General features: G+C 42.3%; 1 protein-coding gene across 1 annotated transcript; it reads right to left on the bottom strand.

Moving 5' to 3' along the window:
- Positions 1-265: 265 nt before the first annotated feature.
- On the bottom strand, positions 266-27,460 carry LOC145349353 (uncharacterized). The gene is made up of 7 exons (XM_080197868.1): positions 27,197-27,460; positions 26,995-27,088; positions 3,197-3,253; positions 3,007-3,093; positions 763-872; positions 532-682; positions 266-443 (listed from the first exon to the last, which is right to left on the bottom strand). The coding sequence occupies exons 1-7, from the start codon at positions 27,458-27,460 to the stop codon at positions 331-333; spliced, it is 876 nt and encodes a 291-aa protein (XP_080053994.1). The 3' UTR covers positions 266-330.
- Between the last annotated feature and the right edge of the window lie 29 nt (positions 27,461-27,489).

The following is a 27,489-nucleotide window of genomic DNA, read 5'->3' on the forward strand; positions in this document are numbered from 1 at the left end:
AAAAGTTAAGCGAATTTATTTGTTATAATTAAACTGCATTGTTAAATAAAGTTGGTTTTGATAAAAGCTTCCTATTGTGTCAATAAGTCACACTAGGAGTGAAACATTTTATCCTCACTAATGCCAAAATAGAAAAAAACCATCAGGGTCTAGTTGGACTTCATAACAAACTTTCAGGTTTCTGATCTGGTACTTTAACATGTTTTACATCCACATATCGATCATTACTAGTTAAGAAGGAAGTTGACGGTGACTGAACTCTATTCTGATTCTTCTTTCTTTTTCTTTAAATGGAAGAAACTGCTTTGCCTCAATTACCTTAGCGAACATTTACAGCAGTTTCATTGCCCCAAAAAATGTACCGTCACCATTTAATGCAATTTGTGCTTGTATTCGTGGTATTATAAGTTCAAGTTCATCTCCCACTTCAAGTTTGGCAATGCCTAATGAAAAGAAATTGTTGATCAGAAATTGTGATAGAAACAAACAATGTTTAAATAAGCTGACTTAAACTCTAAAATAAATTCATACCAGCAGTGAAGCAAGAATTATTTGGGCAACAGGCAGACATGTTTTGGATGCACCGGAATAGGATCACAGTACGCGGCTCGCTGCCAACACTGCTGGCCTTTATTCTCTTGATAAAATGTCCCATCGTAAAAGTATTATCCTTATACCACACCTAGAAACTCAAAAACGCACAGTAAATCCAGCAGCCTGCCAATTGTTTAAATTCAAATCTCAAATAAAATTTCAACTTACCTGACTGTACACCAGAAAGTAGCCAGCCTCATTGACCAAGATATTGTTATCCTTTTTAGTAAGAGCATTTCCTTTTTCCAAACTTAGAATCCATGGGACAGTTGTCTCTTCTGTAATACAATTTAAGTAAAGCTCATCAGGGTCTTTTTTAGAAAAGTGTGAAGATAATGAAAGATGCTGAAAATACAGACCACAATCAGTAAGGATAGGCAACAACAGACACTTCCTCCATGATTATCCTCAACACTAGTCTCCAACAAGGTTGTGTCCTCAGCCTCTGACTATATTCCTTTACACCTATGACAGTGTGGCCAATTTGATTTTTAAATTTGCTGATGACACCACCATAATGGGTCAGATCTTAAACAATGATGAAACGGCGTACAGGAATGAGATAGACAATCTAGCGAATTGGTGTGATGACAATTTCCCTCAATGTCAACGAAACAGAGGAAATAGTCATTGACTTCAGGAAACATCAATGGTGATGAAGGGGAAATGGTCGAGAGCTTCAAGTTTCTAGGTGGCCAGATCACCAACATTTAGTCCTTGTTCCTCCATGCTAAAGCAATAATTAAAAAGTCTCATCATGCCTCTACTTTCTCAGAAGACTAAGGAAATTTGGCATGTCAGCTACGACTCTCACCAACTTTCACAGATGCACCATTCTTTCTGGTTGTATCACAGCTTGGTATGGCTCCTGTTCTGGCCAAGACCTCAAGAAACTACAAAGGGTTGTGAACGTAACACAATCCTTCACGCAAATCGGCCTCCCATCCATTGACTCTGTCTACAATTCTTGCTGCTTCAGAAAAGCAGCCAGCATAATCAAGAACCCCATGCATCCCAGACATACTCTCTTCCACCTTCTTCCATCAGAAAAATTAGACAAGTCTGAGAACACTTACCAACTGATTCAAAAACAGCTTCTTCCCTGCTGTCATCAACTTCTGAATAGTCTCATCACACATTAAACTGATCTTACTCTACAATTGCGACTTTCCTCCCCCTTACCCTTGACTTTCCTGCCTTCATCCTAGAGCCTCCTTCCATCATCCTTGACCTGCCCTTGGTATCCCTGGATCCTCCCTCCAGCTGGACCTACCCTTCCCTGACCATTGGCTTGCAATGTATGGCACAGCTGCCTCTCTTGGACACGCAAGACTGGATTGTTGTAATGATGGACCCCTCCCTAGATGCTGGAGCCTGGGTCCCTTCAGGCACCTCCTCACCTGGTGCACATCATCAGTAAGCTTTGGGAAACACCAAGCACCACTAGTTTCCCACGTGCCACTGATCTAATCTTGAATATAGGATTTAATTTAGTGAAATGCCCATTTAATGAGTATTCATGGTATGCAATTTCATAGTAATTAGGTTCCCTTTCCCGTTACTGGGAAGTGTGAAGGCTGTTTTGCCACTGACACAGCCCCAACTGAATTTAAGGGAGTCAAGGTTGTGGGGAGCAGGCAGTGAAGTGGAATTAAAACAACAGTCAGATCAATCATGATTTTGTTGAATGCTGGAGCAGGTTCAATGGGTCAAATGGCCTCATCCTGCTCTTACTTCTTTTGATCAACAGCTACCATTTCCATGACAATACTTCCCTACAATCAATCACTGGAAAAATCAATATCTAGCATTATTGCTCTAGTTTGCAGTCACTTAGTAATGGCCATAAACACCCTGGTATACTCTTTATGGTAATGCTGATGAATTCAATTAGTATTCCCCCAGTAAAGATTGGTTGCCACTCCACAATAAGGACTCATTACATTACTATCCATTTTGAGAATGCTAGGGGGTCCGTACCTCAGTAAACCTGACAACTTCAGAAGACTCCATAGGCACAGAAAATAAAGTTCTATACAGGTAGGCTTGTGTACGTATGGAAAACCTTTCATTGGCATTCAAATGCATAGCATGAAGCAAGTTAAATTTTTACCTGTGGTCTCACATCATCTGAAATTCCTATGGTATCTTCACACTAATAACACAATGCATGTTGCATCAATGTGAATTGAAACTACTCTACAAAGCTCAAATGTACATTGTCTAAAACATTTTGAAGAGGATTCTTTTTAATCCAGTCTCATGATTTGGAACCCAATTTCCAAATAACATATTAATAACCTTATTCAAAAATGCATTCAAAAATTATTCATTATATAGTGCAAGTGTGTGGATTTTCTCACTTTCATATCATACAACATCAATATGATTTAATTCAATGCATGCACTTACGTTTAGTGCTTTGATCTGAAACAGATCTTCGTTCAACTCGACAGGTTTGCAGTGGCTTTCCAGGCGTATACTTTGGACAATCATTCGCTAGCAAACCATAAAAATGACAGGGCGATGAATCCATATTCAAATAATATGAAACAACGATATCATTTGCACTTATTAACAACAAGATAGAAAGTAATATTACCTTTTGCAAATGTTCTTTGATCATGTGTGGCAATCAATTGCACAAAGGACTGTTGCACTAAAAATAGAAGTGATAAAAGTTAAATAAATACATTTATTGACTTTATCTTTCACATATGCAGACTGCTTTCAATTTGCATTTGTATTGATTGTATGTAGCTCAACTTAGGTGTAAAAATGTGGGTGGCACAGTAGCACAGTGGTTAGCACTGCTGCCTCACATCCCCAGGGACCTGGGTTTGATTCTGGCCTTGGATGTGAAAGATTGGCATGCTAAATTGTCCCCGAGTGTCTAAAGGATGAGTAAGTTAAGTGAATTAGGCATGGTAAATGCACAGGGTAGGGTGGTGGGCCTGGATGAGACTCTCTTTCGGAGAGTCAGTGCAGACGGGCTGAATGGCCTTGTTGCGCACTGCAGGAATTCTAAAAACAAACTGGGATCACACAATGGGATCACCCTGTGTATTGAATAGATATATTTGTGAGATGGCGGGTATAGCTTTGTGTGTTGTGAGTGGCTTTAAATATATTATGCTTTAACATAATAAACTTTTATTAAAAGTAAATGTTGGCATAATTATTATATGTGGAAGAACAGCAACCTGAGCAACTCTATCAATCCTGTGAACTCGGTGCACTCCTCTGAACTTGAGAGACCTGGACACTAATATGCAATGCAGGGAAAAAGGCCCAAGTTTCTATCTTCACCATCTAAGACTAATCCTTGCCATTTCAGGCAGGACAAGGTCTCTGATTCAGAATTCCTGAAGCATGCTAGTTCCATCAGAAGGCTGACTACTTCTCTGGCCTGATCCCATTCATTGGTTATAAGGCTGGCATCTATTCAAAGACCTTCTTTAAGATGAACTGGTTACTAAGTTGCGAACTGCTGGACAACCATACCACCACTACAAGGACAAAGTGACTTTCTTCTTGTACTGAAGGTATGGATACTACCATTACAAGGATGAAGGATAAGTGTGGCAAATTTTGGGAACCTTGGATAATGAGAGATATTGTGAGCCTACTCAAAGAGAAAAGGAAATATTTGTCAAAGCTAGGAGGCTGGGAACACACAAAGCAAGTGTGGAATACGAGGAAAATAGAAAAAAACTTAAGCAAAGAGTAAGGAAGGCTATAAAGCGGTTATGAAGAAGCATTGGCTAGTGGGATTAAGGAAAATTCCAAGGCTTTTTAGTACATATCTAAAGAGCAAGAAGATAGCCAGGGCGAGGGTTGGCCCACTCAAGGACAGGGGTGGGAATCTATGCGTGGAGTCAGAAGAAATGGGCAAGGTATTAAATGAGTACTTTGCATCAGTATTCACCAAAGAGAAGGACTTGGTGGATGATGAGTCTGGGAAAGAGTATGTAGATAGTTTGAGTCATGTTGTGATCAAAAAGGTGGTATTAGGGTTCTACATTAAGGGCCTGGTAGGACATAAGAACATAAGAAATATGAGGAGTAGGCCATCTAGCCCCTCAAGCCTGCCCTGCCATTCAATAAGATCACGGTTGATCTGAAGTTGATCAGTTCGACTTACCTGCCTGCTCCCCATAACCCTTAATTCCCTTATCGATCAGAAATCTATCTGCCCGTGACTTAAACATATTCAACGAGGTAGCCTCCACCACTTTAATGGGCAGAGAATTCCAGAGATTCACCACCCTCTGAGAGGAGAAGTTCCTCCTCAACTCTGTCCTAAACTGCACCCCCCCTCCTTATTTTGAGGCTGTGCCCTCTAGTTCTGCTTTCCTTTCTAAGTGGAAAGAATCTCTCTTCCTCTACCCTATCTAGCCCCTTCATTATCTTATATGTCTCTATAAGATCTCCCCTCAGCCTTCTAAACTCCAATGAGTACAAGGCCAGTCCACTCAATCTCTCCTTATAAGCTAACCCCCTCATCTCAGGTATCAACCTGGTGAACCTTCTCTGTACTCCCTCCAAGGCCAATATATCCTTTCGCAAATAAGGGGACCAAAATTGCACACAGTACTCCAGTTGCTGCCACACCAGTACCTTGTACAGTTGCAGCAAGACCTTCCTGCTTTTATATTCTATCCTCCTCGCGATAAAGGCCAACATTCCATTCGCCTTCTTGATCACCTGCTGCACCTGCAGACTGAGTTTTTGCGATTTGTGCACAAGGACCCCCTACTGTACCCTCTGCACAGTAGCATGCTGCAACTTTTCACCATTTAAAATAATAATCCATCCTACTATTATTTCTTCCAAAATGGATAACCTCACATTTGCCAACATTATACTCCATCTGCTAGATCCTCGCCCACTCACTCAGCCTATCCAGATCTCTCTGCAGACTTTCCACGTCCTCCATGCAATTCGCTTTTCCACTCATCTTTGTGTCATCAGCAAACTTTGTTACCCTACACTCAGCCCCCTCCTCCAGATCGTGTATGTATATGGTAAACAGTTGAGACCCCGCACCGATCCCTGCGGCACACCACTAGTCACCAACTGCCAACCAGAAAAGCACCCATTTATTCCAACTCTGCTTCCTTTTAGATAGCCAATCCTCAACCCCAACTCTGTGTGCCCTAACCTTTTGCAGCAACCTTTGTGAGGCACCTTATTAAATGCCTTCTGGAAATCTAAAAACACCACATCCACCGGTTCCCTTCTGCCAACCGCACTAGTCACATTTTCATAAAAATCCAGTAAATTCGTCAAACACGACTTTCCCTTCATGAATCCATGCTGCGTCTGCTTGATTGAACGTTCTTTTCCAGGTGTCCTGCTATTTCTTCTTTAATGATGGAATCCAGCATTGTCCCAACTACGCAAGTAAAGCTAACCAGCCTGTAGTTACCCACCTTTTGTCTACTACCTTTTTTAAACAGCAGCGTAATAGTGTCTGTTTTCCAATCCGCCGGCACTTCCCCAGAGTCCAGCGAACTTCGACAAATAACTACTAACACATCTGCTATTACTTCGGCCATTTCTTTCAGTACCCTGGGATGCATTCCATCCGGTCCTAGGGACTTGCCTACCTTCAGTCCCATTAGTCTACCAAGCATTACCTCTTTAGTAACAGTAATTGTATTAAGGACCTCATCTCTTACCAACCCTCTATCTTTTATATTCGGTAAGCTATTTGCGTCCTCCACCGTGAAGACCGACACAAAAAACTTATTTAAACTCTCAGTCATTTCCTCGTTTCCCACCATTAAATCACTCTCCTCTCGTCCTCCAACGGTCCAACATTTGCTCTAGCCACTCTCTTCCTCTTTATATATTTGTAAAAACTTTTACTGTCATTTTTCATATTGAGCTAGTTTAGTTTCATACTCTATCTTTCCTTTCTTTATCGCTTTCTTAGTCATTCTTTGTTGCTTTTTAAATCTTACCCAATCTTCTAACCCCCACTATTTTTAGCCGCTCTGTACGCATCGGCTCTTAATTTAATACTCTCCTTTATTTCCTTTGTTATCCACGGCTGGTTATCCCTTTTCTTACAGTCCTTCTTTATCACCGGAATATATTTTTGCTGAGTACTGAAAAAAATCTCATTAAAAATCCTCCACTGCTCCTCAGCTGTCCTACCAACCAGTCTGCGCCCCCAGACTACATTAGCCAATTCTGCCCTCATCCTATCATACTCCCCTCTGTTCAAGCAGAGGACACTGGTTTGGGGCCCTACTTTCTCACCCTCCATCTGTATCAGAAATTCAACCATATACCCTAGATTACTGAGAGAGAGAGAGGAAATTGCTAGGGCCTTGAGAGGAATCTATGTACCCTCACTGGCTAAAGGAAAAGCCAATGTTGTTCCTTTGTTTAAGAAGGGTAGCAAGAATAATCCAGGTAATTACAGGCCGGTGAGCCTTACATCAGTGATAGGGAAACTATTGGAGAAGATTCTTTGAGACAGGATTTATTCCCACTTTGAACAAGTGGATGTATTAGCGAGAGGCAACATGGTTTTGTGAAGGGGAGGTTGTGTCTCACTAACTTGATCCAAGTTTTTTGAGGAAGTGACAAGATGATTGATGAGGGTAGGGCAATGGATGTTATCTACATGGACCTCAGTAAGGCATTTGACACAGACCCTCATGGCAGATTGGCGCAGAAGGTGAAGTTGGCAAGGTAGATACAAAACTGGCTCGGTCAAAGAACACAGTAAGAAGTCTCACAACACCAGGTTTAAGTCCAACCAGTTTATTTGAAAGTAATCCCACAAGCTTTCGGAAACGGTGTTCCTTCGTCAGGTGTGTGGAAGGTTCTGATCAGAGAAGGGTATTCTGTTTACAGAATACTGATGAGAATGCAAGTCTTTACAGCTAATCTCCTATTCAAGTCTTAAAGATGCAGACGATGCGAGTGGAGATAGCATTAGCATAGGTTAAAGAGGTACGTATTGTCTCCAGACAGGACAGTGAGTGAGATTTTACAAGTCCAGGCACGTCATGGGGGTTACAGATAGTGTGACATGAACCCCAGATCCCGGTTGAGGCCGTCCTCGTGTGTGCAGAACTTGGCTATCAGTCTCTGCTGAGCGACTCTGCGCTGTCGTGTGTCATGAAGGCCGCCTTGGAGAACGCCTACCCGAAGATCAGAGACCGAATGCCCGTGACCGCTGAAGTGTTTGCCAACAGGAAGGGAACAGTCATGCCTAGTGATTGTCGAGCGATGTTCATTCATCCGTTGTCATAGCGTCTGCATGGTCTCCCCATTGTACTGTGCTTCGGCACATCCTTTCCTGCAGCGTGTTAGGTAGACAGTGTTGGCCGAGTTGCAAGAGTATGTGCCGTGTACCTAGTGGATGGTGTTCTCACGTGTGATGATGTCATTCATGTTGATGATCTGGCATGTTTTGTAGAGGTTGCTGTGGCAGTGTTGTTGTGGTCACTGTTCTCCTGAAGGCTGGGTAGTTTGCTGTGAACAACGGTCTCTTTGAGGTTGTGCGGTTGTTTGAGGGCAAGAAGTGGGGGCGTGGGGATGGCCCTGGTGAGATGTTTGTCTTCGTCAGTGATGTGTTGAAGACTCCAGAGAAGATGTCGTAACTTTTCTGCTCCGGGGAAGTACTGAACAACAAAGGGTACTCTGTCCACTGTATCCCGTGTTTGTCTTCTGAGGGGGTCGGTGCGGTTTTTCGCTGTGGCATGTCAGAACTGTTGATCGATGAGTTGAGTGCCATATCCTGTTCTTATGAGGGCATCTTTCAGCGTCTGGAAAGTGTCTGTCGTGATCCTCCTCATCTGAGCAGATCCTGTGTATACGGAGGGCTTGTCCGTAGGGGATGACTTCTTTAACGTGTTTAGGGTGGAAGCTGGAGAAGTGGAGCATTGTGAGGTTATCTGCGGGCTTGCGGTACAGTGAGGTGCTGAGATGACTGTCCTTGATGGAGATGCGTGTGTCCAAGAATGCCACCGATTCCGGAGAGTAGTCCATGGTGAGTCTGATGGTGGGATGGAACTTGTTGATGTCGTATAGTTGTTTCAGTGATTGTTCACCATGAGTCCAAAGAAAAAAAATGTCATCAATGTATCTAGTGTATAGCATCGGTTGAAGGTCCTATGTGGTGAAGAAGTCTTGTTCGAGCGGTCAAAGAAGACAGAGGGTAGCAGTGGAAGGGTGCGTTTCTGAATGAAGGGCTGGGACAAGTGGCATTTGTCAGAGATCAGTACTGGGACCTTTGCTGTTTGTAATATATATAAATGATTTGGAGAAAAATGTAAGTTTGTAGATGACACAAGGGTTGGTGGAATTATGGATAGTGATGAAGACCATCAGGGGATATGGATCAGTTGAAAACTTGGGTGGGGAGATGGCAGATGGAATTTAATCCATACAAATGAGGTAATGCATTTTGGAAGGTCTAAGACATATAGTAAATATACAGTAAATGACAGAACCGTTCAAAGTATTGATAGGCAGTGGGATCTGGGTGTACAGGTACACAGGCCACTGAAAATGACATTGCTGGTGGAGAAGTAGTCAAAAAGGCATATGGCATACTTGTCTTCTTTGGCTGAGCACTGAGTGTAAAAATTGGCAGGTCATGTTGCAGCTTTATTGAACCTTAGTTAGGCTGCACTTAGAATATACTGTTCAATTCTGATCGTCACACTTCCAGAAGTATGTGGAGGTTTTGGAGAAGGGACAAAAAGCTTTACCAGGATATTGCCTGGTACGGACGGCATTTGCCATGAGGAGAGGTTGGAGAAACTAGGTTTGTGGAACGGGTGGAGGTTGAGAGGTGACCTGATAGAAGTCTACAAGATTATGAGGGGCATGCATAGAGTGGATAGTCAGAAGCTTTTTTCCAGGGTGGAAGAGTCAATTACTAGGGGGCATAGGTTTAAGATGCGAGGGGCAAGGTTTAATGGAGATGTACGAGGGATTTTTTTTTACACAAGGGGTGGTGGATGCCTAGAACCCGCTGCTAGGGAAGGTAGTGGAAGTGGATATGATAGTGACTTTTAAGGAAAGTCTTGACAAATACATGAATAGGATGGGAATAGAGGGACATGATCCCCGGAAGGGGAGGGTTTTAGTTAAGTTGGGCAGCATTGTCGGTGCAGGCTTGGAGGGCTGTAGGGTCTGTTCCTGTGCTGTAATTTTCTTTGTTTGTTGACACTTGAAAATGAGACATGAAGTTGGTGAGAGACAGTTTTATTCATTATTGTAGAATGTCTGCTTTCATGCTTCTTGTTGCTCGTCTACAATTTTGTTTCTTTTCTAAGTGACCATTACTCATGTTGAACTAATCATACACAGTGAGCAGTCAACTAGCATATATTCAAACAACTTTGCAGGAAAAGGAGCAAGTGGAGAGAATGACAAAAGGGAATGCCTGCATACATTGAAGGCAGGAAAGGTTAAATTACAAAAGATCAAATGGTGCAAGGCAAAGGGAGTGGTCTTGGAATAAAAAAGGAATCAGAAGATAGGTTCAGAAGAAGTTCAATTGGAATCATCACTATCACTTGCTGTCATAAAAATGTTCCTCTTAGTATGATTTATAATTTCATATCTGTGTTGTACAATAGACATTAGGTCCATAAAATGGATTATGAACTTAGGAACTACTCAACAATAAAAAAACCCACAGTTCATCTCCCATCATCCTGTTAGTTGCATGATACATGACTAAAGTTGTTGACTAATCATGGCAAACAGCCTATAATAGATCCAAAAATGATTCAAGAAAATTGTCAGTGTGGTGAACTTTGGGAACCATAGGTCTAATCCATCTTTTTCATGTGAAACATCCTCCACTTATGATGTCTCAGATTTGTCCCTCAGTCGAGATCAGGAGAGGATCATGTTGCGTCTTTTCGCCATCATAACAGATGACCCCTCCCAACTCTTCACTATGCTTCAGACTTTGCTTGCTCCCAATTGCCATGCTCTGACCACATCTACAATGAGCTTTTTCAATTGCTAGGGACCATCTCCAAAGGTCCACGTAGCAGTCCACCAGGCCGTCTATCTGGTCATCTGCCAGGCAAGAAACAAAACAAAGAATGATAATGAGGATTGCCATTTAATTAGGGAACAACCATATAGCATTTTTCTTCCCCATAAACATCAGGTCATTATTTCTGCTGATTGAGTTTTACACTCTTAAGCACAAGCCCTCGTTTCTGGTTCTATTTAAAAAAAAACTTGTATTTTTAAGGTGCCTTTCACAACCACCAGACAACTCAAAATGCTTTACAGCCAATGAAGTACTTTTTTGATTTGGGCACAGCAAGCTCCCACAAACAGTAATATGATATTTTGTTTCTTGTGATATTGATTAGAGGATAAGTATTCACCAGGACAAAAACTCCATTGCTTTTCTTTAAAATAGTACCATGGGATTCCACCCAAGCAGGGCCTCAGTTCAACATCTCATCTGTAAGACAGCACCTCTGACAGTATAATGCTCCCTAGTACTGCACTGGCGTGTCAACTTTGATTTCTGTGCTCAAGCCCTGTTGAGACTTCTTCATAATGAATAATTCCTAAATGTGAATAGTGATACAGTTTATGTAAATTATGAATAAGTCCTAGCTGCTCCTCACATGCATCATGGCTCACCTGACGCACCTTCATCATGCATATAAGTTGCATCCTCTGGTTGTTGTATAGTTATATTGGAATTTGCAAATGATGGTAAGAGAGAAACAGAGTGCTGCGTGGTGCTACCTTGCTCTGAGCCAGTAGTAGTGCTGTCAGGCTGCTGTTTCAAGTCTACAATGATAGAAAAGCAGGCAAACTTTGTTAGAATGTTGGCCCAGCACAGAATTTCCAACAGACTTTCTACCTGGACACCTTGGTCTGTTCTACTACAGTTGCTAGTTTCCCACCATTTGGAAAATAATCATTATTTCTTTCATCCAAAGTGGCTAGCCTCACTCTTAACCCACATTAATCCATCACTATCAACAAGCCAGGGGACCAACATTCATTCAGTGAGGAATGTATGAGAAAGCATGCCAGGAGAAGCAACCAAGCATATCTGAAGATGAGATGACAATCTGCTGAAGCTACAACGCAGAGCTACACACATTCTTAGCAATGGAAGCAGCAGATCATAAACTGAATTAGAAAATCCCATAACTAACAAAGCAAATCAAAGGTCTATAGTCCTTCCACATCCAGTGGTGAATGATGGGGGACAATGTAACATCCAGATGCTGGAGACGGGTCCATCAATATCCCCATTCTCAATGATGGCAAAATTCAGCACGTTACTGCAGAAGTCAAGCTTGAAGCTTTTGCAACTATCTTTAGTCAGAGCTGCTATGGGAGTGATCCATTTTAGCATTCTCCTGAGATCTGCAGCATCACAGACTACAATTTTCAACCAATTTGATTCACTTTGTGTGATATTAGCAGCTGAGAACAGAGAAACAAAAGCTATGGACTCTGACAGCATCCAGCTGGAGTGCTCCAGAACAAGCCATGCCTCTAGCGAAGCTGTTCCAGTACAGATGTGACACTGGCATCTACGTGACATAATGGAAAATTGTCCAAGTTTGGCCTGTCCACAAAAAGCAGAACAAATCCAATCTGACCAAATTTTGCCCCATCAGATTACTCTCGATCATCAGCAAAGTGGTCAAAGTTGTGGTTGACAGTGCTAACAAGCAGCACATATTCAACAATAATCTGCTAACCTGTGGCTTAGTTGGTCACATTCTTGTCTCTGAGCTAGAAGGTTGAGAGTTCAAGGCCTATTTCGCAAAGTTTAAGGCTGACACTCCACAGTGGAGTATGAGAGAGTGATGCATTGTCAGAGATGCCATCTTTCAGTTCAAATGTTAACTCAAGGTTCCATCTATCCTCTCAGGGAGATGTAAAAGATCTCTCAGAACTATATTATAGGGAAAATAGGGGTGTTTATCCTCAGTATCCTGGCCAATATTTGTCCTTCAAACAACATCACAAGAAGAGATGATCGGATCATTATCAGATTGCTCTTTGTGGGAATTTGTTGTGCACACATTGGCTGCTTGTTTCCTACATTGCAATAATGAATACACGTTAACCTCAATCATATTGTTTCAGTATGCAAATACATTTGTGTCTGAACGCTCACTCAGAAACTGAGCTCCAGGTCATTGTCAACTCCTTCTCCAAAGTATGTGAGAAAACGGAACTCGAACCAGCCTCCACAGCACAATCCCGTTGCCCGGCCAATTTAGAGTAAAGGGAAGATCCTGGAAAACGTGAACTACTTTCTATACATTGGAACACTCTCTCGACGAAGGCAATCATTTATGATTAAATTCATCATTGCCTCCAATGTGCCAGCCCAGCCTTCTGCCATTTGAGGAAGACAGCATTTGAGGACCAGAGACTAAAGTCATAGTTTGTCTGGCAGCAGTGATATGCATTTATGCTTTGTAGACTTGGATTACCTACAAAAGGCATCAAAAAGCACTGGGGAAATACTACCACTGGTCCCTTCAGAAAGATCTTTCAAATCTGGTGGCAATAGCAACATCCTCTTCCAAACCAACTTGCCCTGCATTGAGGCACAGTACAAACCAGTTTCCCTGGGCAGAACATGTTGTTATGCCTGACACCAGCATCCTGAAGCAACTGCTCTATTCAGAACATGGTGCAGAAGGGGACTTTCAGGCAGACAATGGAAACGCTTTAGAGATGTCTTCAAAGCAACCCTGAAGAGATCAAACATACCCGTGGACTCAAGGCAGATCCTGGCTTGTGACCAACTAAAATAGAGAAGGTTCATCCAGGAAGGCACTGAACACATTGATAAATTTTGTCAGGTGCACAAAATGGCTAAATTGAGCATGAACCTCCAAACAACTCATTTACCGAACCTTCAAACACCAGCTGCCCTACATGTATCATTGTCTGAAGAACTCATATTGGACTTACCAGCCATCTCAGAACCCATCAAATCAGAGTGGAGACATCCTCATGTGCCAAATAAGAGTTACAGTCCTTCATTAACCATAATGCACCATGAGGGGACCAGTGGTCGTAACAGGCACTATAAACGTCCAAGTCTTTCTTTGTTGCCACTGATGTTCACTTTTGATATTCCAGAGGTGAGGTAATAGTGACTGACTTTGAAGTCAAGGTGGCATTTGACATTGTGGCAACAAGGTGCCGAAGTAAAATTGAAATCAATAGTATTTCAATAGGGGCATAGGTTTAAGGTGAGAGAGACGAAGTTTATAGCAGATGTACCAGAAAGATTTTGTTACTCTGAGATTTTCTCCGAGTGTTCCGGTGTCCTCCCACAGTCCAAAGGTGTGCGGGTTGGGTGGATTGGGCATGCTAAATTGCCTGGAACTCTCTACCAGAGGAGGTGGTGGAAGCAGATACAATAGTGGCTTTTAAGGGGTGTCCGGACAGATACATGAATAGGATGGGGATAAAGGGGTATGGTCCCCGGAAGTGTAGGGAGTTTTAGTTAAGTCAGGCAGCAGGGTCGGTGCAGGCTTGGAGGGCCGAAGGACCTGTTCCTGTACTGTAATTTTCTTTGTTCTTTGAAACAAGTGGAAAACTGCTCCATCAGTGACTTTCTCATAATAAGGCCAGCAGTGGGGATATTCATGGATGGTTGTAGTGTTCAGTTTTATTTGTAATGTTTCAGATGTAGAAGCAGTTCATGTCCTGGATAACATTTAACTTGAACTGATAACTGACAAGTAATAATTGCATTGCACAAAGGGCAGCACGGTAGCACAGTGGTTAGCACTGCTACCTCACAGCAACAAGGACCCGGGTTTGATTCCTGCTTGGGTCACTGTTTGTCTGGAGATTGCACATTCTCCCCACGTCTGCGTGGATTCTCTCCGAGTGTTCCGGTGTCCTCCCACAGTCCAAAGGTGTGCGGGTTGGGCGGATTGGCCATGCTAAATTGCCCCTTGGTGTCAGGGGGACTAGCTAGGGTAAATGCATGAGATTATGGGGGTAGAACCTGGTTGGGATTGCGGCCAGTGCAGACTCGATGGGCCAAAAGGTCTCCTTCTGCACTGTATGAATCTATGAATCGCCAGATAATGTCCACCTCCAACAACAGCAAATACAACCACATCCCCTTGATATTCAATTACATTAAAACTGCTGATACCACCACCATAAATATCTTGGGGTTGATTACTGACCAGAAACATAACTGGACCACGTAAATATTATGGCCACAAACCAGGTCAGGAGCTAGCAAGTGGAGAAGGTTGTTAGGAAGGCTTATGGAATGTTAGCCTTTATAGGAAGGGGTATAGAGTATAAAAGCTGCCGTCTAATGCTTCAGTTGTATAGAACGTTGGTTAGACCGCATTTGGGGTACTGCGTCCAGTTCTGGTCACCTTACTACCGGAAGGACGTGGAGTCTCTGGAAAGGGTGCAGAAGAGGTTTACCAGGATGTTGCCTGGCATGGAAGGGCTGGGTTACGAGGAAAGGTTGGAGAAACTGGGACTATTCTCCTTGGAAAGACGGAGATTGAGGGGGGACATGATAGAGGTATATAAGATACTGAAGGGAATAGATAGAGTTAATAGTGAGAGACTGCTCCCTAGACTGGGTACAAACACGAGAGGTCATGATTTAAGGGTGAGGGGGGAGAGGTATAATTTGGAAGTGAGAGGAAGGTTCTTTACGCAGGGAGTTGTGGGGGTATGGAACGCGCTACCGAGTAGGGTGGTGGAGGCAGGAACGTTGGACTCGTTTAAGGTTCAGTTAGATAGACACATGAGTGAAACGAGGATGGAGGGTTATGGTAGGGGCTATTAAATAAGGTTAGAACCTCGGGAGATACCGGAAAAGCAGACTTGTAAGATTAATATTTTTGTCTTTTTATTCCGCAGGTGGAGGTCCACCTCGTGTCAAACGAGGGGCATGCACACTGTGGGTCATGCGTGGGCTGCTCTTGGAGGTTCCGGGAGTGGCCTAGTACTTCGTGTCGGTGTGTGTGCTTGATCCTGGACCGGTAGACGGGCACCGCAACAGCTCGGTGACTAGCACTGCTAGCTGTGCAGATACATGGATTTGGGCCTGTGTCTGTGGGAGTTTGCGCATTCTCCCTGTGGTTGTGTGGGTTTCCTCCGGGCACTCCGGTTTCCTCCCACACCCCAAAGATGTGCTCTTAGGCTGATTGGTTTTCAAATTGACACTATTCTCCCCTGAATCTGGCTAAGTTAGGGGTTCCATTCGTAGACACGCAGGGTAGAATAGGTGTAGGGTGATGCGGCGGCGCGGGCTCATTGGGCTGAAGGGCCTGTTTCCCGTGCTGGGTTGTTCTTTGTTCTTCAGACTGTAACTCATCTCCAAAGTCTTCAAAGGCTATCCATTATTCGAAAGGTACAAATCAGAAGTGTGCTGGAATAGTCTCCACTTATCTGCAAGAGTGCAGTTCCAACACTCAAAAGGCCCAACACCATTCAGGACAAAGCAACCTACACAATTGGTACCCCATCCACTTTCTTAAACATTCATTTTGAAAGGCCATTGGTGAACCATGGCAGTATATTTATGATCTATAAACGTAGTGCAACAACTCGCCAAGGTTCCTATCACAGCACCTTCAAAATCGGCCTCCTAAAAAAAGCATAGGTAGTAGGTGCATGGGAACACTACCACCTGAGACTTCCCCTCCAGGTAATGCAGCATTATGACATTAAGTCCAAAGATGTGCAGGTTAGGTCCATTGCCCCCGAGTGTCAGGAGGCTGGCAGGGGATATGCGTGGAAGAATGGGGATAGGACCTGGTGGGATTGTTGTTGATGCCAGCTTAATGGGCTGAATAGCGTCTTTCTGCAATGTAGAGATTCTATGACTCTATGACTTAGAAAAATACTATTGTTCATTCACTATCACGGGAACAAAACTCTGGAACACCCTCTCTTAACAACCCTGTGGGTGTAACTACAATGCGTAGACTGTAGAAATTCAATCATAGAATCCTACAGTGCAAAAGGAGGCCATTCAGCCCATTGAGTCTGCACCAACTCTCTGAAAGACTATCTTAAACAAGGTCCACCCCCTCACCTTATGCCTGTGCATTTACTCTGGCTAATCCACCTAATCTACACATTCTTGGATACTAGGGGGCAATTTAGCATGGCCAATCCATCTAACCAACATATCTTTGGACTGGGCTGAAAAAAGTAGCAGCTCATCACCATGTTCTCAATAGCAATAGAGATGGGCAGTAAACGCTGGCCTTGCCAGTGATGCTCATATCCCATGAATGAATAATAAAAAAAACTCCATCCACCACTTCTTGGCCCTTAATTATCTATCAAACAATCAATGCTCCATTGCCATTTCCCATTTACACTATTTACTTGCCACCTAACTTGGTGTTGTCAGTAAAGTTGGTAATACAACTCACGAATTCTTCTTTCAATTTACAGATACAATTAAAAGCTGAGTCCCTAGTACAAGTCTCTGCAAGCACAACTGGAGTCCATATCCATTAAACTTACTCGCTTTTTCCTACCTCTCAGCAAATGGGTGACATGGTGGCACAATGGTTAGCACTGCTGCTTCACAGCACCAGGACCCGGATTCAATTCCCGGCTTGGGTCACATCTGTTTGGAGTTTGCATGTTCTCTCCGTTTCCCCCGGGTGCTCCAGTTTCCTCCCACAGTCAAAGATGTGTAGGTTAGGTGGATTGGCCATGCTAAATTGCCCCTTAGTGTCAGGGGGAATTAGCTAGGGTAAATGCATGGATATAGGGTCTGGTAGGATTGTTGTCAGTGCAGACTCAAGAGGTTGAGTGGCCTCCTTCTGCACTATATGATTCTATGAAATTTCTTAGATAATGGAAGAAATTAAATGATGACTGAAAAGTTTTATTCATTAAGGCAATATGGCTGAAATCTTGTAAAAAGAAAAAAAAACTATCATGATGGGCAGCGTTGGTGCTTTGTTCTACTTGCAAACTGAATAGCAGTAAACTGCAACTAGTGAGCGAAAAGAATGGAGGGTATCTCTCTCCAGAACCATCTTTCTACAGAACAAGTTCTGTCAAGGACCCATTCAAGCTACCACTCGGTTTATTCCTTTATCCTGGGGAGATATTTACTGAAATGCTACATTTTACTCAGAATGGCAACCAGCAGAGATAGCTGAATGAGTAATCTCAATTTCAGTGACAAAGAATTTTGTAAGTTCCTTGTAGTGTTGGGGCTGAGGGTGACGGATAGAAGAAATTAGAAGTTGAAAGAAACAGTTGGTGGTAGAAAAAAGTTGCAGGGATTATTTTACTCTCCAGTATGATCCTTACCCAATTGTTGTATCCCCATAACATTTTTCAACCAGAGGTCGGAAAGGCCACATTTAAAGGTCGGAAAGGTACTAGATGGTCACAGATGTACATATATATGAGAGAAAATAAATGGTACTTCACCACATCTCTCAAAAATGTCCCAAAGTGCTTCAAATAATAATACACTCTATGTTGGAGTCTAGTCACTTGTCACATAGGCAAAAGTGGCAGCTCTTACACACAAGGTAGATGCACCTGCTTTCGTATGTGTAGTCAAAAGGTAGATGTGTTGCAAGATATCTTAAAATTCACTGCTTCTTCAAGACATTTCTAGAAATCTATCAAAACAATTAGAACAAGACCTCAGTTTCACGTCTAATTAGAAAGCTGACATTTCTAACAGTGCAAACACTTTTAATACCTCACTGAGTTATTATCTAGTCTATTTGTTTGAGTCTCAAAGTGGAATAAAGCCCTGGCAGCTTCTCACTCAGAAGTGAGATTAGTACCAATTGACTTGTTGTCAAACTTGAGCCATGCTACCAAAGATAAGTCCTGGACTTATACAATTTCAGATTTTGAAAAATATCAAAAATTCACTGGACTTGCAGATTAATTGTGACAATGCAATCTATTTCCAAAAAGTGATTCCTCTATGAAAATTGCAATTAGGACAAGCAAATCGTGCATTTCAGGCATATTTGAAGTCACTGGGGAAAAATTGTTGATGGTCTTCACATGGAACCACGCCATTTTAATGATGGGCTATTTAGCTACTTGGAAGTATACTTCTTGTGGTCTATGGCACTCAACCAAATTCCTGAGCAAGCTGCCTAAATTATACAACGTACTGAACTTCTACTTTCAGGGAAACTTCTATAGTTGCCTTTAGTTCAAAGGCAGCTGGAATGTCCCTGTTGGTTCAAGGAAACAAATGGTAAAAACAACAGAATTCCCCTTCATTACTGGACGAACTTCCATTTGGGAATCTCCAACCTCTTCACTTTTATAGTGGCATAATTGTATTGTTGGACAGCATATTTCTTGGACTGGAGATCTCTTCATGATCCTAATAAGGAATATCCTGTTAGAAATAACATACACTGAACTCAAAGACATGTGGGTTACGCTGATTGGCCTCGCTAAACTGACCCTAGTGTCAGGGGAATAGAACCTGGATGGGGTCAATGCAGACTCAATGGGCCAAATGGCCTCCTTCTGCACTGAAGGGATTCTATGGTGATTCTATGAACCCATAATAGTTTTTCAAAGGAAAATGAGAAATAGCTGTTAAGTAGAATTACAGAATCCTTACAGAACAGAAAGAGGACATTTAACCCCTTGACTGCAGCAGGCGACGGTGCAGAGGGACCTCGGGGTCCTTGTGCATGAGTCGCAAAAACCCAGCTTGCAGGTGCAGCAGGTGGTCAGGAAGGCGAATGGGATGCTGGCCTTCATAGCGAGGGGGATTGAATATAAAAGTAGGGAGGTCTTGCTGCAGCTGTATAGGGCATTGGTGAGGCCGCAGCTGGAGTACTGTGTGCAGTTTTGGGCGCCGCACCTGCGCAAGGATATTTTGGCCCTGGAGGGAGTGCAGAGGAGGTTTACTAGGCTGATACCGGAGTTGAGGGGGTTGAGCTATGAGGAGAGGCTGAATAAACTAGGCTTGTACTCGTTAGAGTTTAGAAGAATGAGGGGAGATCTCATTGAGACGTATAAGATGATGAATGGGATGGATAGGATAGAGGTGGAGAGACACTTCCCGCTCAAAAAAGACAGCAGGACTAGGGGGCACAGCCTCAAGATAAAGGGGGGGCGGTTTAGAACGGAGTTGAGGAGGAACTTCTTCACTCAAAGGGTGGTGAATCTCTGGAATTCTCTGCCCGTTGAAGTGGTGGAGGCTGCCTCACTAAATATTTTTAAGACGCGGGTTGATGGGTTTTTGATTAGAGAGGGGATTAAGGGTTGTGGGGAGAGGGCGGGAATGTGGAACTGAGCCACGACAGATCAGCCATGATCTTATTGAATGGCGGGGCAGGCTCGAAGGGCTAGATGGCCTACTCCTGCTCCTATTTCTTATGTTCTTATGAGTGTGCACCTACTCTCCAAAAGAGCATCTTACCAAGGGCCTCCCCTCTGCCCTATCTCCATAATCCTGTGCATTTACCATGGCTAATCCACCCAACCAACAAATGCCTGAACACTAAAAGACAATGTAACATGGCCAATCCACCTAACTGGCAGATCTTTGAACTGTGGGAGGAAACCAGAGCACCTGGAGGAAACCCATGAGATACGGGAAGAATATTCAAATTCCACACAGTCACCCAAGGCCAGCATCAAACCTGGGTCCCTGGCACTATGAGGCAGCACAACCATTGTGCCACCCCAAATAAAATAAAGGCTATGTGAATGGGGAAAGTATTAAGCAGATAGTTTATTTTAGAAACCTGGCAGAAGGAAGATAGGTATCCTTCTTTGTTGTACAATTCTATGATTCCTGGTGCCAAAGTTCTTCAGTTCAACAGTAAATCTTTTTCCTTGCTTTCTAAGCTGAAAAGCTGTAGTTTCTGACAATAGAGTCTTATTTCCTATGGTTAGTTGAGGTACACATCAGTGCACAACTTGCAAGGTTTAGAATCATGAGAAAGAAACGGGGCACTTGACCATTAACACAGCAGATGGATGCTGATCCTTTTGTGTGTTTAGAAAAATGAGGTGCACAAATAAAAGAAAATCTTGTTTTACAGAACACAAAATTACATCAGTACAGGAGGAAACTTGTGACATTCACTGTGATGTCTGGCATATGACCCTTCCTCCATTGCGAAACCTGACAACTAAAACGTGAAAAATGAGAACTTTCTGACCGACCATGCTCCCTCTCTCCAAATTAAATTCTAATCTTTGCAGAGGAACATATTTCAGTAGGTTCTCAGACCTCTTCAGTTGTTCTGACCTGGATTTTGCAATAGTAATGACAGTGAAACAGCATTTGTTGTGTTAGACTCGACAACAGCCTCTGTACAGTTCAATGCAAAAAACCCTTTTTATGATTTTACGCTTCTCCATAAGGGGTGTACTACAATCAATTGAAAATCATTGAATCGATGAAAATGTCTCCTCTTATGCTGTAATAACACTGTTAAAATACCTTTAAAATGTTACACTTTGTTAACAAGATGCAAATTGGTTTTAAATGGTGTACAAAGTCACAACAACTGCTGAAGAATATCTCAAACTTGGAAAAATAATTTCACATTATTGTTAATGTAAATTAACTTTTAACTTTTTAACTTTTCTTTAACTTTTAACTTTTTTAACTTTTCTTTATATTATTTCTGCTGCTAATGTCTGTGTCATTAAGATGTGAAGGATAATCAGTGCAGTTTGCTTCCTGGTTTGCTGTCACTGTGCCAGTATTATACTGCGGACACACACTCAATCTGGAAGCATGCAAAACTGCATGAGAAGACACTGGGCACATATCCCAATGCCATCTTGTAATTGTGTGATAATTTGGTCAACAAGTACAAGTTGTAGTCCGCTGTGTGCCTGTTGAACATTAAGGTGCTAGTTAAGGAGGTTAAAAACCCAATTGACTGGAATTTTACCTTGCCCATGCAAACTTTAGGTTGGCAAATGGGCAACACAGGCAGTCGCCTGATCCATTTTTTGCCAAATTGTCAACAATGGGTGGGATAAAAAGAGGTAAGAGCAAACGCAGGCTGGGTTGGTAGGAGTTAGTGAGAGTTTGGTGTGGAGTTATTGTGTGGAGACCAGCATTCCGGCACTATTGATTGCAATGCATATGACGTTTGTCGATAGGAAAGGGTAATACTCAGTGAATGTTCAGATGACGTGCAACCAGATTCTGCAAGTTTGTGTTAGGTACACTGACAGCTTGCATGATGCCTACATACTGCACCACTTAGAAATGCTAAGAATGCTCATGGCTCCAGCTCACTTCAATGAATGGTTGACAGACATGACAAGCCGAAGGATCTCATTCTGTGCTGTAAACCCTTGACTCCCCAAAGCCTGCCCACCATCTAAGTTTTAAGTTTATTTATTAGTGTCACAAGTAGGTTTATATGAACACTGCAATGAAGTTGTGTGAAAATCCCCTAGTTGTCACACTACGACGGCTGTCTGGGTACACTGAGGGAGAATTTAGCTTGGCCACTGCACCTAACCCACACACCTTTGAGCTGTGGGAGGAAATCGAAGCACCCAGAGGAAATCCACGCAGTCATGTGGAGAATGTGCAGACTCCATACAGAAAATGAGCCAAGCCAAGAATCAAACCCGGGTCCCTGGTGCTGTGAAGCAGCAGTGCTAGCTACTGTGCCATCATGCCACCCACGGCGCACAAGGGGCAAGTCAGGAATCTAATGGAATACTCTGCATTTGCCTGGTTCAGTGCAGCTTTAACAATACTCGAAAAGCTTGGCACTATCCAAGGCACCTAAAATGTTAACATAAACATTCACTCCCACTATCACTGACGCACAGTGGCAACAATGTGTACCATGTTCATCCCAACAAGGCTCCTTCAATAGCATCTTTCAAAACCACAAATTCTACCACCTTGAAGAACAAGCGGGAACACCACCAGCTGCAAGGGGCTTCCAAACCACAAACCATCTAACTTGGAACAATATTGCTGGGTCAAAAACCTGGCAGTCATTTCCTAACAGCATTGTGGGTGCCCCTATACAAGATAAACTGTAGTGGGTCAAGTAGGTGGCTCACTACCACCTTCTCAGGGGCAATTAGGAGTGGGCACTAAATGCTGGCCTCGCCAGCAATGCCCACATCCCATGTAAGAATTTAAAAAGTTGCAACATAGCTTCAAGTTAATTGCAACTCTACTTGCTAGTCACTCTTTAGTTATTGTATCAGATTTGCATTAAAGTAGATGAGCCTGTATTCATGCACTAAATCTGACTGTGTTAGAGATTACCTGCTTTGCAAGGGTGTATCCAACTACAACCTTCTCAAGTCCAGTTAAGCATGGGTTAAAAAATACTGGCCTTGCCAATCACGTGCGCATATCCCATGAAGGAATTAAAAGTGTCTTTTTTTATATTTAGAGCTAGTTTAGCTTCATACTCTATCTTTCCTTTAAATATAAAACATGACAGTAAAAGTTTTTACAAATATATAAAGAGGAGGAGACTGGCTAGAGTGAATGTTGGACCCTTGGAAGATGAGAGGGGGGATTTAGCAGTGGGCGATGAAGAAATGGCTGAGGCTTTAAATAGGTTTTTTTGCCTCGGTCTTCATGGAGGACGACACGAATAGTTTGCCGGATATTAAAGATAGGAGGATGGTAGGAGATGAGGGCCTTAATGCGATAACTGTCACTAGAGAGGTAGTGCTCGATAGACTAATTGGGCTGAAGGTAGACAGGTCCCCGGGACCGGAAGGAATGCATCCCAGGGTCCTAAAAGAAATGGCAGAGGTGATAGCGGATGCCTTAGTAATTATTTATCAAAATTCGCTGGACTCCAGGGAAGTGCCGGAAGGTTGGAAAACGGCTAATGTTACACCGCTGTTTAAAAAAGGTCGCAGACAAAAGGCAGGGAATTATAGGCCGGTTAGTTTAACGTCTGTAGTTGGAAAAATGCTAGAATCCGTCATCAAAGAAGAAATAGTGAAACACCTAGAAAAGACTGGTTTGATCGAGCAGACGCAGCACGGATTCATTAAGGGGAAGTCGTGTTTAACAAATTTATTGGATTTCTATGAGGATGTGACTAGTGCCGTAGACAGAGGGGAACCAGTGGATGTGGTGTTTTTAGATTTCCAAAAGGCATTTGATAAGGTGCCTCACAAAAGGTTGCTGCAGAAGGTTCGGGTGCACAGAGTTGGGGGGAAGGTGTTAGCGTGGATAGAGGATTGGCTATCTAATAAGAAGCAGAGAGTTGGAATCAATGGGTGTTATTCTGATTGGCAGTTGGTGACCAGTGGAGTGCCACAGGGATCAGTGCTGGCGCCTCAACTGTTTACCATTTACATAGATGATCTGGAGGAGGGGCTGAGTGTAGGGTGACGAAATTTGCTGATGACACGAAGATGAGTGGAAAAGCAAATTGCGTGGAGGGTGCAGAAAGTCTGCAGAGAGATCTGGATAGGTTGAGCGAGTGGGCGAGGACCTGGCAGATGGAGTATAATGTTAGCAAGTGCGAGGTTATCCACTTCGGTAGAAATAATAGTAGGAGGGATTATTATTTCAAAAGTGAAAAGCTGCAGCATGCTACGGTGCAGAGGGACCTAGAAGTCCTTGTGCACGAATCGCAAAAACCCAGTCTGCAGGTGCAGCAGGTGATCAAGAAGGCGAATGGAATGTTGGCCTTTATAGCGAGGGGGATAGAATATAAAAGCAGGGAGGTCTTGCTGCAACTGTACAGAGTACTGGTGAGGCCGCAGCTGGAGTATTGTGTGCAGTTTTGGTCGCTGCACTTGCCGAAGGATATTTTGGCCTTGGAGGGAGTGCAGAGAAGGTTCACTACGCTGATACTGGAGATGAGGGGGCTAGCCTATGAAGAGAGACTGAATAGACTGGGTCTGTACTTGTTAGAGTTTGGAAGGCTGAAGGGGGATCTTATAAAGTTGTATAAGATAATGAAGGGGAGAGATAGGGTAGAGGTAGAGAGATTCTTCCCGCTTAGAAAGGATAGCAGGACTAGAGGGCACAGCCTCAAGATAAGGGCGGGTGGGGGGAAGCAGTTTAGATCGGAGTTGAGGAGGAACTTCTTCACTCAAAGGGTGGTGAATCTCTGGAATTCTCTGCCCACAGAAGTGGTGGAGGCGACCTCGCTAAATATATTTAAGTCACGGGTGGATAGGTTCCTGTTAGACAGGGGAATTAAGGGTTATGAGGAGAAAGCAGGGCTGACCCACTTCAGATCAGCCATGATCTTATTGAGTGGCGGGGTAGGCTCGAAGGGCTGGATGGCCTACTCCTGTTCCTATTTCTTATGTCTTCTATTGAAATTATTTAGTAATTCAAAATTTTAATTGTTGTGTTATTTATGTTGCTTAAACCATTTAATACTTCAGTTTATTTAATTGAAAGAAACTTAAACTATCATGTACAAGCTGGATCTGAAGTATTAAGAAGCTAAAACAAACACCAAGATTTCTCCAAATAGTATAAGTAGCAGTGTTACACACAAACCATCAGTGATAAATCATTTTAGAGGAGTGCAGCTTGAAAACTTCTGAAATAGCCAATGACACCAGAACTTTATTAGAGAGCAAAAAAAGTTAATCTTCTGTTAAACCAAACTGTTTTAGAGCACTTAATACATTGGATTCTAATGTCTGACGGAACAGAAAATTGTTTTGTTTCTTTTAAGTGCACTAAATAAGCTAATCTGAGATGGATAACAATCTTCTCAACACGGTTTTGATAAATCGTGTTATTCTTTTGTTTTGAAATGACACTCTATTGAAATAATTAAATCTTGATGGTAACAGGATTTTGCTTTTCTGCCTTTGATATGATTCTTTTCATAGTGTTGGAAATAAAAAAAATGATTAATGTATATTTTTTGAACTGCTATATATTGTAAGAATAATTCTAGGGCTCCCAAGAGATGTTTTCAAATCAGAATTACCTCACTTCCCAAGAGGACTTTTGAAATTTTTTTGAGTCATAGTAAGGGGAAAATGTTTCAAATCCCACAATAAACGATAAACTTCATCTGCTGGTAAATAAAATTCCAACAAAACTTTTTAAAAATCTCACAGAACACAATATTCCACTGCATATCTATGATTCGTGTTATAATATGAAATAAGCTGAGCATTTAATATGTAGCTGTAATTTTTAAAGTAAATAAATAACCTTTAGACCAATAAACCAATTTACTTAATTTACTGCATAGGCTATTTCCTACATTTTTATAAATTTTCTCATCAGAATCCCTGCAGAGCAGAAAGATGCCATTTGGCCCACTGGGTCTGCACTGACTCTCTGAAAGAGCATTTCACCCAGGCACTACCCTGCTGGTCCCCACCCACCAAATCCCCATAATCCCTCACATTTACCATGCCCAATCCACTTAGCCATAACATCTTTGGACACTAAGGAGCAATTTAACATGGTCATTCATCTAACATGTACACATTGTGGGAGGAAACAGGAGTATCCAGAGGAAACCCAAGTAGACATGGGGAGAATATACAAACCCCACACAGACAGTGACTCAAGGTTGGAATTGAACCCTGGTTCCTGCCGCTGAGGAAACAGTGCCAACCACTGTGCCACCTTGTGGGCGTTTTTGAAATTATATTTGTTCATTCTGTTTAATTCTTGCATTTTCTGAAGCTGCAATCCTCATTTTTCCATGCGTTCAGTGTCTTAGGAAACTTAATTAAAATTAAACTGTAAGACTGCTGTGCAGTTTTTTTAAAAATTGCATATGTATGTTGAGTTGGCCTGGGGGTGATTTAAAGGAACTGCAGCTTCAACATTCATTCGCTGTGAATGCACAAGGGAAACAATTTGGTGTTACTATATCTACAATACAATTCACAGTTTGATTTCCATGGTGGCTACTGTAGCAGTTAAAACAAAATATAAAAGCAAACTTTTTTTTTACTGAAATGGTACATTTATCATTCTCGATAAACAGTACTTAGCTTGTACAGTCCAATTCGGGTTAGTATTCTGCTGTCTGCCAAAATTATTTTAAGAGCACTGGCAGAAGCATTCACACTCTCCAAATATATAATTAACTTCAGTGAACTTTAAAACTTGTTCGGGAGATTCTTAAGGACTCTTTAAGACTACTACTTGGCAGTATACACAAGGTCAAATCCAAGGGGTAAGAGACCACCTCAGGCAGTCTCATGCAGCTGGGGACTGAGTTGACACATGTTCTGATTCTATGTTAAGCTAAGGTTGCAATATCAGTAAATCCTAAAAAGACATATGCAAACAGGTAACCTTTGGAAACCAATTTAATTCCCTAGGTTTTTAGGCAGTGCCAGAAATGCATAACATAAATTATACATAGTGCAAACTTTTATATTTGATTCAAAGAAATCAAAAGCTCTATTTCAGAGAGAAACACAAACCTTGTTCAGGAAATGACCTTCTTCCTCTAAATGTTGTTTGATCTTCTCTCAATTTCTTCCTTTGCAGCTGACTTTTCTCGAGAAATTCACGAACCTGATTTAAAAAAAATTAAAAAACACAAGTTCAACATCCTGCAACTGCCAGAAAATAATTGTAAAAAAGCAATTGCTATTCCGATGGATTTAATTGCTGGCAGGGTACCTCATTTACCGAATGACTGCAGTTGGCTGACAGATCCTTGGTCATTCTTATTAATGCTTCCATGTGGTCTCGTTGAAATTTGAATGTTTCCAAATCTTGTTTCATGGATGACATTTCTGCTTTCAGTACAAGCACACGGTGTAGAGTAACTGCTACTATATAAACCGACAAAACAGCCGCTAAAGTGAGGACAAAGACTGAGTAAATCAAACATTTGTGTTGTGCATTGAAACCTTCTTTTTGTTGTAACTTTCTCATCTCCATTCCAAATTACACTTTTCAGTTATACCGGT

The sequence above is a fragment of the Carcharhinus amblyrhynchos genome, chromosome 10, assembly GCF_965287045.1.
Source record: "Carcharhinus amblyrhynchos chromosome 10, sCarAmb.v2.hapA, whole genome shotgun sequence".
Lineage (NCBI taxonomy): Eukaryota > Metazoa > Chordata > Chondrichthyes > Carcharhiniformes > Carcharhinidae > Carcharhinus > Carcharhinus amblyrhynchos.

What these genes read in the sequence shown, in the direction of transcription:
- LOC145349353 (XM_080197868.1), bottom strand. Translation starts at nt 27,460, where the DNA reads ATGGAGATGAGAAAGTTACAACAAAAAGAAGGTTTCAATGCACAACAC. An exon ending in GCAGTCATTCGGTAAATGAG is followed by an intron (nt 27,089 to 27,196) that starts GTACCCTGCCAG and finishes TTTTTAAATCAG; the next exon opens with GTTCGTGAATTTCTCGAGAA. An exon ending in ACTTTCTGGTGTACAGTCAG is followed by an intron (nt 683 to 762) that starts GTAAGTTGAAAT and finishes TTGAGTTTCTAG; the next exon opens with GTGTGGTATAAGGATAATAC.